Here is a 13,184-nt window from a genome sequence, read left to right as displayed (position 1 = left end):
AAAAGTCAATACAATCAAAATGCCGCAAAATCTGTACTCAACGTTGACTCGGTCAGATAACCTACCAACGACAATTGTCTGTACAAGAATATCGTACGTGAACACATGATACTGGATACCAACATCCAGTAGTAACAGAACTTAAAAAACAAAAGCAGATCCTTGTATTAAGCTAAAAAATATAGTAGTTGCTTCGACCACAATCTAAGCTATCTGTACAGAATAAATTGTTATTTTATAAACAAATTTGGGAACCAGTGTGTACTTATGGTGTACAACTGTGTAGATGCACAAAAACTTTAGTGAACAAAGTCCCTCGTTTTAAACTTATTCAGAGTACAAGCAACATGTTTAAATCCCACGCTGTTTAAATCTGGAACCTTCAAGCTCGCCATAGGAATAACATAATTAAGATAACATTACTAAGTAATGGAAATTAGTAGTAACATACAACTAATAAAATTAATGCGAAAAATTTAACAATTTTGATAAATCCCGAGGTATAAAATTCAGACCTTAAATATACTGGATTACAAGCTCCCATCAATGTTGTTACAAAATATAATCATTATTGAATTATTATTGATAATCTAAGACAGTCAATTTTTTTATGTCACCCAAACTTGACCTCCATGCCTGCCACTGTCCTAAAAGAATAGTAATTTTGTTGACCATCCTCTTCTGTTAAGAATTTCTCGTACATATTTTCTATAGACAGTAAATATCAAATATTTTTGACTGATTTTTGAACCCAAACATCTTATCCCTTTTATAATCTTGTATTATTGTTTATTAAATAATTCTGAGTAATTTCACGTAAAAATCGCAGTAAAATAACAAGGGTATAAGTTGTAATTTTTAATAACTTAATTTTTCTTAATTTATAGCTTGAAAACAGAAAATTAACTATGTATTATTTATCCCAGTGTAAATAATATCTTGCAGATTTTTTCGGAAACCATATGTCGTATTCAGTAAAAACATTAATTAACATATGTAACACATTATCGCCTTCGTTTTCGCCACCATCTGAAAATCTAATCAAATTTATTTTCAAAATTCTTAATTTAAACGTATTTGTGTTCAAATAACTAATTTCGCCATCCGCTATAACAACTGTTATCCGCTGTTATTCCTGCCGCTGACCTGATAGCTGTCTAAAATATAATAAAATTATGCAAATTTCGGAATTCAGGCGGCTCGTATGGTAAACCGGCCCAAATACTTGGCGGAATCACAGATCGTTTTAGTCACGGACAATATTCGGATAATCTACAGTTAAAATCAAGTAGTAATTTCGCTCCTAAACGATGAAAAATAAATAAAATTTGCATAAGAGTTTCGGAACAGCGCCCAAAAGCGGAAATCTTCTGCGGCGTGGCAGAAGGCAAACGTGAATATGCTAATTAGGGTTAACGGTCCTTCGGTGACGTATGCGTGTCTTCCTAACTCTTTTGTTGTCCATCAATTACCACATCTATTATTTATAAAGATCAGTTCGTTCGGCGCGCTCCGCCTGCTAACATTACACCTACAAGTTCTTCGGTTAACAGTTAGTTCTTCAATAGCGAATGATAAAGTGTGGCTAGTGTTAACACTGACTCTTTTTGGGATTGAAATTTTTACCTAAAAAGGTAGGATATAAGATAGCATTATCAAAAAAGAGGGCTAATTAATAATTATATATAGTAATTTCAATATTTAATAAATTTTTAAAAAACTTACTACAATTGATAAAACACATAGAGAATAAACAAAATAATTATGCCTTGTTCTACTATTTTTCTGTATTATTACTTTTTTATTATTATTTAACCTATTTTCAGATTATTTTTATTTTATAGTTCATATTTGATTTTATTAAATATTCTACATAAACTTCACTGTAACATTATGTGGTAATGAAAACACACATATTATTCTTTTTCATCAACTATGCTCTGTCTAAAATGTAGTAACAGGTAAATACCAATCAATATCGATGCTTCAACTAACTAAACATAAATACGTGTAGACGTTACTGTAGAAGATAAAGGACACTCGGGCATATATAAAAAAAAACCTGAAGACGAAGTGCTGAAGTAATTACTATTTACTACACAGAACTACCTAACAAAAATTCATAAATTTATGAAAAATAATACAAATTTACCTATTAAGACTTTTTAAAGGTTTAAAAATATTCAAATTGTTTTGGAAAAAAAAATCCAGTTAAAGTTTAATCGGGCCAAGGCCAAGAAATGTCGAATACTCAGTAAGTATCTAAATACAAATGGCAATCAGCAAGATCTATAAATAGACTAAAGACTATAAAAGACAGTTTAATAGATCCAAACAGGTCCTTGTTAAATTTTCTTCATGGCGAAATAATCCAAACCTAATTATATCACTTAAGGAATGCCCAATTTCTCAAGCAGGATAGCAAAAAGCATAGCAGGATCAGATTGAAAATCAAACAAATATACTGGTTAGTTGGAAGATACTCTGGACTTAAATCAATGAGATTGATTTATCAGTCAAGATTAAAGTGAAACTAACTTGTACAGTCAAAAGTAATATTCTTGACTTTAGCTTAAGTTTATATTTATTTTACATTGGGAAACACATACTCACATATCATATTTATCCTGTACTCGCCTTGCTTGTGTATTGATGGAAGTTCAACAGAATAGTAGTAGATTAATTAGTAAATTGAGATTGCACTAATCATAAATTAATGTAAAATGTAATTGATTAAACAAAAAGTATCTGGCCTAACAATGTAAAGCAATTTTGATGAGAAATTCGGCAGTATTAATCTCATAAAGACGCTTTTGTGGCGCTTAAATAACTTTGTGCAGTATTTTACTCCATAAAAAAACATCGTTTAACCACCACACGAAATGTGTATCCACTATTTGAAAATAGAATATTTGTTCCTCTAAAACCACTATAACTTGTAAAGCACCTACTTTCAAGCACTATAACACTTTAAAGAAAAAGCTCGCGTCTACGTATTGTTTGATTAATTTCAAATTATCTCCAAAAGATTTCAAAATAGTGACTATCTATGAATAATACTTACACGGGCACCAAATATTTAGAAATTTCATGAAAAATAAAATTAAAAGTTTGCTAAGTACATAGTCATAATTAGTATAGTCATAGTCACTACATGGTCATAATTAACAGCTAAACTTGAAGGAATATTAAAAATACCAAAACTGGCTTCAATGAAGTAATCAGCATAAAAGAAACATTAACAAGACAGTAAAGTGGGTTTACGAGTGCGTAAAATGTAATGATCAATTGTTAAAAAACACAGTCATATGGTTAGGATTCTACTTTATGGCTTATCAAATATATAGAAAAAATACCTTCGTACACAGCCCATTATTATATGTTAAACTTCCATGACCTCTAGAAAACACGCCTAGTATCATGGCTATTTTTAGCAGACGATCATTAAAAATGGAAATTATTTAAAAATCAAATAACAGTATATTGGAAACCATTTAAATTATTTATATTTTGAGATTTAAATAGTTACATTTCACATTCTATTTCACAGTATGTCTTAGTTATTTTCATTGTTTTTTTTTTGTTATCAGTTAATTTTCATATTTAGTACGTTTCTGTCAGTAAAAAATTGTCATACTACAACATTTTCATACTACTTTTCATACTACATCTACTTTAATACAGATAATATAATATCTATCATATAAAGTTGTAAAAATAATTTCAGCTTTTCCTAGTAGGTGGCTTTTAGAGTCTCATGTAAACACTTATTCAATGTAATTGTAATATAGCGTATTTGAGGAGTCTATAGAACGTGGGCAACAATCTAACTATAAATGCTGTTTTATTCGTTTATTCTTTAATGTAATTCTTTGCTGTTCACAGCAAAAATTGTGTGCAAACACCGATTAAATATGCCGTGATTGATTATTCAGGTAGAAACTGAACATAGACCAGAAAACACTTTTCAACCCTTTGGATAAGACTGGATATCAAAAGAATATCGATACCGATGTGCCACATAAATTAATAGAGAAAAATGTAATGAACAGTTTCCATTTTAGAATAGTCGAATAGTAGAAAAACCGAGTCATTTTTCAAACAAGTGGTCGCAAATAATGAGCGGTGGATTAGATAAGAATTACAAACATTACAATATGTCGAAAGGATCATGATCCGTGAATGGGGAGGTTTATTGCGACATATATTCAATAAACTATAGACCGCTATAAACTTAGGAAGAAATTATCCGACATAACAGTCATAACATTCTTATACTTTATACGTGTACTTTCAATCGGATCTTTCTGGCGAAGCAGTGAAATAACTACCGTTAGAACGATTTTAGATTTAACCTGTAATGGAATATTTTAAACAGTATTCGATAATAAATAATTGGAATTGGAAATTGTGATGGAAACATTCGCATAGTTTTACGGTTGTAACTTTCAAATATTCATTGAGGTTTGTTAATCAACAGGCCGCATGCCTACCTATCAGGAAGCAGGTTGAGCCAATAAAGCATAATTGACATTATTTATTTATATTGAATAATCTACTCACACATTTTTAAAATATGAAATATATATGAAAAAAAAACAAAACAAAAAAAAAACATTGAGCAGTCACATAACCCTTACAAGTTCAATCAATTAATATATATTTAAAAATTGTAATTGATTTGTAATTGTAATTCAAATACTATGTTCACTTAATGATTATTACAGCGCCGTCAAAAAACGATTTACTTGATTTCTCTCCTATTCATTCTTGTTCTTCGTCAGAAACATTGGAAAATTTCAGTTTAATTATCATCAGTAGGAAATTTATAATTATCATCTGCTACTATTGGTAAATTAAAATAGAAACAGTGTAAGACAAAATCGTACTAAAGTCCTTCAAATTATTACCCAGGTTTACGCAACTACACGATTATATCAAAATCACAGAGATCCTAGAAGTTATTTACGATTTTGCCGTAAAAAATTAAGAAAGTTAATAAATCACACTCATATTGAAAATATATAACTATTGGCTTAATTGAACCAAATCACAGTGCTCTAGATTGTGCATGTGCAGAATGAATGAATTTAAAGCCAAAAGTGAAACCAAAAGCACCAATACCCATATACACCAGATATGCGTCTCTGTGACTTTATATTCCCAAAATTAGAATTCACAATTGAACAAGTTGTTCGAATAATTCTGTAATTTCAGGTGCTTTTTGACTAAACGTATACTGTATTACATACAACATAGAAAGAAATTTTATAAGATACGGAGAGAGGGCAGAACCTGCTGGTTTTCCAATGAAAAATATTGTTTTATTGGCCGTTGCTATACGGATAATTTTGATATACATTGAATATACCGTAGGGAATTTACATAAAACAAGATAAATTAAATGAGATCGTAACAGCTACAACACATTAAAACTAATCTACGGTGGGGATCTGGTGTGCGAGCAAGCCAAGAAATATTACGTGGCTGTATAAATAATATGAAAAAAAAATGCGAATGATTAAACATCAATATTAAACGTTAGCGTTGTGGTTGGTTGGTGAGCGTGAAGGCGTCAAAAAACGATCTTTAATAACAGAAAATTGGCAATAAAGTGCGAGTGACAGATCCCGCGACGATATTTCAGCGGTTAATTACGGGATCGGGGCGGGGACGGATTGCTATGGTTAAATCGACCGTAAAATACAATCACTCTTTATTATATCAAATCCGGAGGTAGGCTGCAGAGTTGGATCTTAACATTGAGCCAAATTAAAATCAATATTTATGGGTTACTACTAATCGGTATTCTTTCGTAAAACTCATCAGTCCGGTTTTGATTTTTTTTATTTTCAACTAGAGGGCAGTTAAGTTTATCACGTATAATTTTCATTTACGGTGGGAAAACTGATTTTATGCAGAAGCTATTAAAATTTACTGTAACATTTCTTAGTTCTTTACAGGATTATGTTTCTACTACCATTTGAATGTATTCTTAAAACTTAAAATTTTTGACGAGCTCCCATGTCTTAAAAGGTCTAACAGGTGACTTGTGATACGGTGTATTGTCTTAGTAAAGCAGAACTTTCTTTTTCTTCAAATGCGGCCGTTTTTATGCGATTTCGACATTCAAACGGCCCAATAACGCTATGTAATATAATCGCTGTTGATGGTCTTCCTTTTTCAAGCTCTGGAGCGAGTTCATCGTCGCAGTCCACTCGGATGGTTGTCGGTTGAACTTCAGAGTGAAATGATGGAGCCATGTTTCATCCATTGTCACATATCGACGCAGAAACTCGGGTTTATTACGCTTGATCATCTTCAAACACTGCTCCGAATCATCAACTAGTCTTTTTTTTTGGTCAAAAATGAGCTCGCGCGGCACCCCCTTTACACAGAGCTTTCTCATACCCAAATATTCGTGAATGATATGATGTACACATTCAGTTGATATCTTTAGAGTGTCTACTATATCATTCAATTTCAATTTGCGGTCATTCAAAATCATTTTGTGGATTATTTAAATGTTTTCGTCGGTAACAACCTCTTTTGTGCGCCCACTGCATTCAGCATTTTCGGTTCTCATTTCACCACGTTTAAACTTATCATACCAATCCTTGATACTTGATTTTCCTGAGGCAGTGTCCGGAAACTCGACATCAAGCCAATTTTTTGCTTGAACTGTATTTTCTCCATTTAAAAAGCAATATTTTATCAACACGCGAAATTTCTTTTTATCCATATTTTTCACAATAACAAAACTTGCCTCAATCAAAATGTTATAATTCACAAACTAAAGATCCGACAGCTGTCAAATTTATACAAGCGTCTTCTTAGGGTTAGGGCTAACTAAAAAACATATGGATTTAATTCTAGTAGCGCCATCTATGTGTCAGGCCAGGGACTTTTCAATTAACCTGTTAGATTATATTTAATAATTCCCATCAATCACTATCAACAAGTATTACCATAATTCCATCGCATAATTAATAGAATATTATTTGATATATGCGTAATTAATCTAACATCTGTGTATTTATTTACTTTCACCAAAAAAAAATTTAATAACAATGAATAACGCTCGAATATTTTATGATGAAAACTAATAGGGTAATTGAACGAGATTAATAGTTTCATGATTGATAATCACAGCCAAGAATATTAATAATATATCAAAGGTGGCGAGGCACAGTTCTCTTTTATCTACTGTTACTCAGACATCAAACACATTTTGGAATAAACCTACTTTAACATTATTTGTCAAGTCACCATAATCCATTACATATATTAAAGCAAAAAGGTAAACAACATTCTCTAATATTCTAGATAATTCAACACGTTCGTTAAAATAAAACAAAAATTTCTATAAAAGGAAATAAAAATAGCTCTATTGCTCAATATAGTTTCCTTTAGCATCAATAAACTTTCGAAAATCCTGCAAACCCAACTTCGTCAGAATAAATACAGTAATTGAATGCAGTAAAGAAAAATGGTTCACCACGAACAGAAAAAGAATGAGGACAATAAAGAGTTTAATATAGGAGTAAAAGAAGCCAGAAGGAATTATTCAAATATATTTTTGTTCCACTGACAGCGAATGCGCCAGTAATTATCATATCTCTATAATTTTATTTTCATGTTCTTATTAAAGATGAAATATTAAAACTACCGTTAACTTATCCCACCGGTCAAACTTATTGAACTCAACTCAACTCAATACACAAAGTTTTTGTAAAAAAAAAGAAGAAACAAGATTTAGAATGTCGAAGAGATAAACCTTACAGGATATTAAAGGCTCAGAGCTATGTGATTAGTAAAAACAAACATCATTGTTGAAATCACAGCGTAGAAATCATATTAAAAAAATCACGTTGTCTTATTTTGCATGTACGCGATTCTATTTATATTCTAAATATTTTTTAATGAAATATATGCCTTATAATAGTGAAACATTTAATCAACTACTACCTCATTTCATTAGCATTGAAATGCATGTTATACATATTACCTACTATTAACTTTACAAGAACAAATGTAAAGTTAAGTATAATGTTAATTTAAAATCTACTTCCAAATCATGGTAAATATTATTTCCATTAAAAATATAGTTTCTTTGCAAAACTACAATATAATAAAGTACTTCAAACGTCACCTCTTACTGACTGACAGACAAAAAATGATTATAGTGGAAATCAGATCGTGTGCGCTCAGATCATTACTAAGAATGATGTGCGCAATTCAGTGATTGCTGGAATGTAGTAGGTGTAAAAGTAAACTTAAACATACCACAAAATATACTTTCTACTTATTAAATATCAAAAGAGAATGAAAGGAACTGAATAAGCACATTATCGCTAAAGAAATAGAGTTTATAGTACTAGTAGTCGATATCTGATGAAATACCTTGTAAAACGCATCTTACTATTAAATCGACATTGCATCGTGTAAAGTACAATGAAGACATATTGAACATTAAACAAGAGATAACATCCCTACATGACAATTTAATTAAAACGTATAAAACAACAAGGAAGACACGACCAATGGTCTGAATAGTTAATGCACACTTCACATATTACGTTTTCTCTTTCCTACATGGACTGGTATCTAATATGTCATGCCGCAAACAACCAAGGGCCGATCAAATAGCTGATAAGTAGTCGCGGAACCATCTAACGGGTTCCGAATTCTTTCCGGGTCGGTCATTTTTCCAGCGCTGTCACAATTCTCGAGTCATCATAAATCTCGCGCAATTCTTAATCAACCAGTCAAGGCAACGAAGTAATTATACAGAATCAATTGCGGCGATGATTACGCGTTCGGAACCGGCCAGGATGACGAAAGGCACCTACCGCAGCCGACCATTATCCCGCCACGTTTCCTGCTGAAGCGATGACGTTGGAAGAAAGTACTGGTGTCCGATACTGAACGGGAGCAGCTCGCCCAATATGTCACCTTCCCACAACGACGCGGAAGCGAAAGGGTAGAGCGCGGCTAATCGAAGATGGGTAGATATACAGGAAGATACCAGTGAACACATCGTTATAGGTAAATTATTAAATGCGCTGGCAGCTTATATTTCAGAAAAGTTTTTCACTAAATAAATACTATGGATAATTGTAGTATGCAGAAAAATACGAGGGTCAAAAGTTGTCGGAATGTCAATGAGAGACTACGGTTTTCAGTTAAAAATATATTTTATTTTTCTAGACAATTAATACTCCCTCGACTTCTTTAACATCAGTATTCATTTAAGGAAGTAAGAGTCTAGAAGATCGTGAAAATATTAATCTATAGCTGTTTTAACTTCTTCATAGCATATGAAGCGCTTCTGGAGAACAAATTTCTTCAATTCTAAGGAGACATGGAAGTGTGAGGGTACCAAATCAGGAGAATAAGAGGTATGGCCGAATATATGGCAAAACCATTCCCGCAGTTTTCTCACCGTTGTCACTTTTATTTACTAAATATAATACATCGATAATTAATAATAACACGTATAAACGTTTGAAAGTACATTAATAAACAGCGTAAATCAAACTTTACCAGTAATATGCCCAAATTATAAAGTGTTTTTATTCATCATTTTGTTAATTATTATGTTATTAAAGAGACCTAGGGAAGTCATTAAATTTATCATTAATATCAACAATATCACTGAAGAATCACCTTTATTTAATGCTTATATTGTGATATTTAGTACCATTAGATCTCCAAAAATATTCTTAGTTAATATAAAACTTTTAGGTAAAAAAAATACGAAAAAGAATTGTGTTATATATTTCGATATATTTCTAAAAACTCTATAAAGAATTATAAATTTACAAAAAATTGTAGCATGCATCATTACACAGATATATCGAGTAAAAGCTACAAAAATAAATCCATGGAAGTAGAAATAAAATAGAAATAAGACGTCGGACATTAGTGATTGTTTCGTTATTGTTTGCTAAAATACTATAGAATAACTATATATAAGCAACGTTTTTATCGGAAGGTACTATATATAAATTTAAAAAAACTACTGCTTATGGATATTTGATATCGAATCTTTGCTGGTCATCAGAGATGGTATACATTTGGCTATTAAATTATATGATTTTGTTTAATAAATTACATGCGATACCCAACATGAACATAAAATAGTTTCAAGTAAATTAAAAATATTTGTTTTAACTCCTACATATTTCCTGATATATATATTGGGTGTTTACATGTATTTTGATCAGCGATATATATTGGTGAAAATGCCGGCTATCAATATAAACAACTGTTAGTCGACCTAACCTAACACTTAAATCGGATGGTTTTGTCATTTCTCCACAAAAATGAACAGTGTTCACTGTATATATAAACTCTAATCATTAAAGGCTTAAATTGCTTTTTCGCCATTTCTTCTCTTATTGTTTAATATGAAGAAATTTGCTACTCAAGTCCATCAAAGTTTTTTAGAAACTTACGTTTTGGTTTCAATGCCGTAAAAGTGGTAATCTTGATGTCAATAACTTGAAAGATCAACAAAATTCTACTACTACCAATTGCAAGATTTATGAACGAAAACCCAGCTGAAACTCTCAAAGAATATTCAAACAACTTAGCAGTTGATGCCAACTGTTTCCAAACCCAAAGGAAGAAAATAGCGTACACGCCATCTAACTCAAAATGCTGTTTAAAGTTGTTTTAATACAGCTATTTCATTGCTTGCAAGCTACAAAAGATTAATTTTATGTACTGTATTATGACTAGTGATGCCTCTAACAAGTGCATCCACTGCCATCACCATCATCCACCAAACGGAATATATATATATATATATATATATATATATATATATATATATATATATATATATATATAGGTATAAAGTTTTGCAATGCTTATAGCACGATCAGCAAAGTGTAACACATTGCTTCTAAAACTGAATGAAACTGTTACTGCACATATCTACCGACGTCAATTCGATAAATTGAACTAGCTATTGTCGCAAAGAGAATCAGTAATAGAGATTTTGTGAAGAATACGGAAGTTCTACCTCACCCTGCGTACTCACTAAACATGGCACCCCATGATTACCACTTTGACTCACGCTTTCGAAATTCTGAAGGCACAGACAGATCGATATTGAATCGTTGGCAAACCAAAAACTTTCATAGATGGAAAAAAGTTGTAGAAAATGATAAAAAATATTTTGATTAATATGTAGTAAACCAATCCTTCTCAGTAAATGCCTTGTTAAAGTGAAAAAATGACCAGAAAACATGCATGCATCCACCAATATTGAATAATATTATAAAATTATGGAAACAATAAAACTAACGATGCCTTGTTATTTTCAGATTGCCTACGACCATGTATTACCTCAAGGAATCGTTGATTTTCCTGCTGCTGGCCATGATATCGTTCAGTAGGTGTCAAGATTCGGTGCCGGCGTCTGAAGAAGTCGACAATGAGGAGCCCGAGGGCGCGGAAAAGGCAGGAGCTCCACCACCGTCTCCGTTGGATGATTGTGATCCCGAAATGATCGGGTACGTACTTATCATTATCCCCGATTGAACGGGCCGATTCTATATTATTCAATGAACGTACAAGCAGCGAGTTGACGATTGTTGTTCATGAATAATGGAGTGAACGACACAAGGTGCTGCCGGGGGCTATCATAATTCATCGGAATGAGTAATAAGACCTGACCGATGCACGCTATAAAATAATAACCTTTTATCGGTCTATTCAGTTCCAAGTGGTAGGCTTATTTGACATCGTAAACTGATTCAGATTAGTATCAGAAGCTATTTATATCATATATATACGAGGATTCTAATTATAGGAATAAAAATAAGTAATAATAAATGCTTTTGATCGCAATAAAAAAAATGGATATCAATTTTTGATTAACTGGAACCACCCATGGTAGTTAAGATATTGAACACATAATTGCAGGTATACCAGCTAGTAATTATAACTGGTTACATTATATTACTGTACTACATCATTACATCATAGCTCAAATCCTTACTAATTACGTTAATGTTATTAGACAGGCTATTAATTAGGCATAAAAAGAGATATCTTGGGAACACTACACAATTGTAAAGGAGTTTTGATCAATAAAGCATTAATTACTGAATGTTATAGAATATAACTAGTGCTAAAAGACGTCGAAGTCGAAAATTCGTCGTCGAGAAAGAAGACGTATGAAAAATGTCGTGCTGGACAACAACATGTTTGCTGTTAATTATGTTATTTAGTGCTTCTAGTTTTTCGTAAAGAAATTATAGCCAGACAAGTCAACTTAGCTGACCATCAAGAACATGTAATTTGAAATAGTTTGACCATTTTCAATAAGACTGCCTGAAAATCGAGACAGTAAAACAGTACTATAGAAACTGAATTATTAGTGAAATCTAGCTGTAACCAGAATATCATATATTTTGACCAAGAAGCAAAAAATAAAAATTAGATATTTACCATTTAGTTTAGTTAATTATCAAGATTTGAAAGATGCTCAATATAAAAAACAATATACAATACATATACACAAGAAGTTATGTATGCGCATTAAATCATGCTTCTAAGACAGAGAATATTGAACTCTTGAGTTATGGATCATGAAAATCATTATATGTTGTAACTTAAGCAATCCACAAATAAGGAAAAACATGACAACCTAAATCAATCAGCATGTAATATTCAAAATCGATAAATAAAGACAAAAAGAGACAGTGGTTTTATTTCCAGTTCACAGAATACATTTAATACTAATTTTACTCCATTAAAAATTCATTAAAATCAGTCATATTTGTGGATTAAATAGAAGATTTTATACAGTTATATTATTATATTAAGTAAGAGTTACAACTGTATTAAGCAATAACACAAGAAATGACTTTAGCTAGATAAGGTAAGATGCCCGTGACTTCCCCTAAAATTTCACTTGAATACCTTGAATATAAGTTTCCAGAGCAAGTACTTATTTTGAGTATATTAAAGTAATAAAACAAATATATCTGCAATAAGTCAAATAAAATCGAAAAAGTGTCTATGAAACTATTTGAAAGATGAGATATAATTTAAATATGTGACAGTGTCGAATAAGCCACACCAGGGATGTTGAGCGCGGACCAAAATTTCGATATATTGGAGAATAAAAAGTATCGATAATTTTTCAAAAATATATCGATATTTTT

At 31.5% G+C, this 13,184-nt stretch overlaps 2 protein-coding genes across 7 annotated transcripts in view; one reads left to right on the top strand and one right to left on the bottom strand.

The window, feature by feature from the left end:
• Positions 1-13,184, bottom strand: part of Atg16 (Autophagy-related 16) — a 538,761-nt gene that overhangs the window by 453,105 nt on the left and 72,472 nt on the right. The gene's annotated exons all lie outside the window — the stretch shown is intronic.
• LOC143195546 (uncharacterized) overlaps positions 1-13,184 on the top strand; it is a 156,117-nt gene that overhangs the window by 77,489 nt on the left and 65,444 nt on the right. For 2 of the 3 annotated variants that reach the window (XM_076402801.1, XM_076402803.1), the window contains one exon: positions 11,337-11,525. In XM_076402801.1, coding sequence (XP_076258916.1) covers positions 11,350-11,525 — 176 coding nt within the window. In that variant the 5' untranslated portion in view covers positions 11,337-11,349. Of the gene's footprint in view, positions 1-1,503; positions 1,635-11,336; positions 11,526-13,184 lie in introns of those variants that run through there. The other variant, XM_076402802.1, reaches the window with a different exon arrangement.

Source organism: Rhynchophorus ferrugineus, unplaced genomic scaffold (assembly GCF_030347505.1).
Source record: "Rhynchophorus ferrugineus isolate W39M unplaced genomic scaffold, kcgeb_rfMv2 rfM4, whole genome shotgun sequence".
Classification (NCBI taxonomy): domain Eukaryota; kingdom Metazoa; phylum Arthropoda; class Insecta; order Coleoptera; family Curculionidae; genus Rhynchophorus; species Rhynchophorus ferrugineus.
This window is presented reverse-complemented; position numbering and strand designations above follow the sequence as displayed.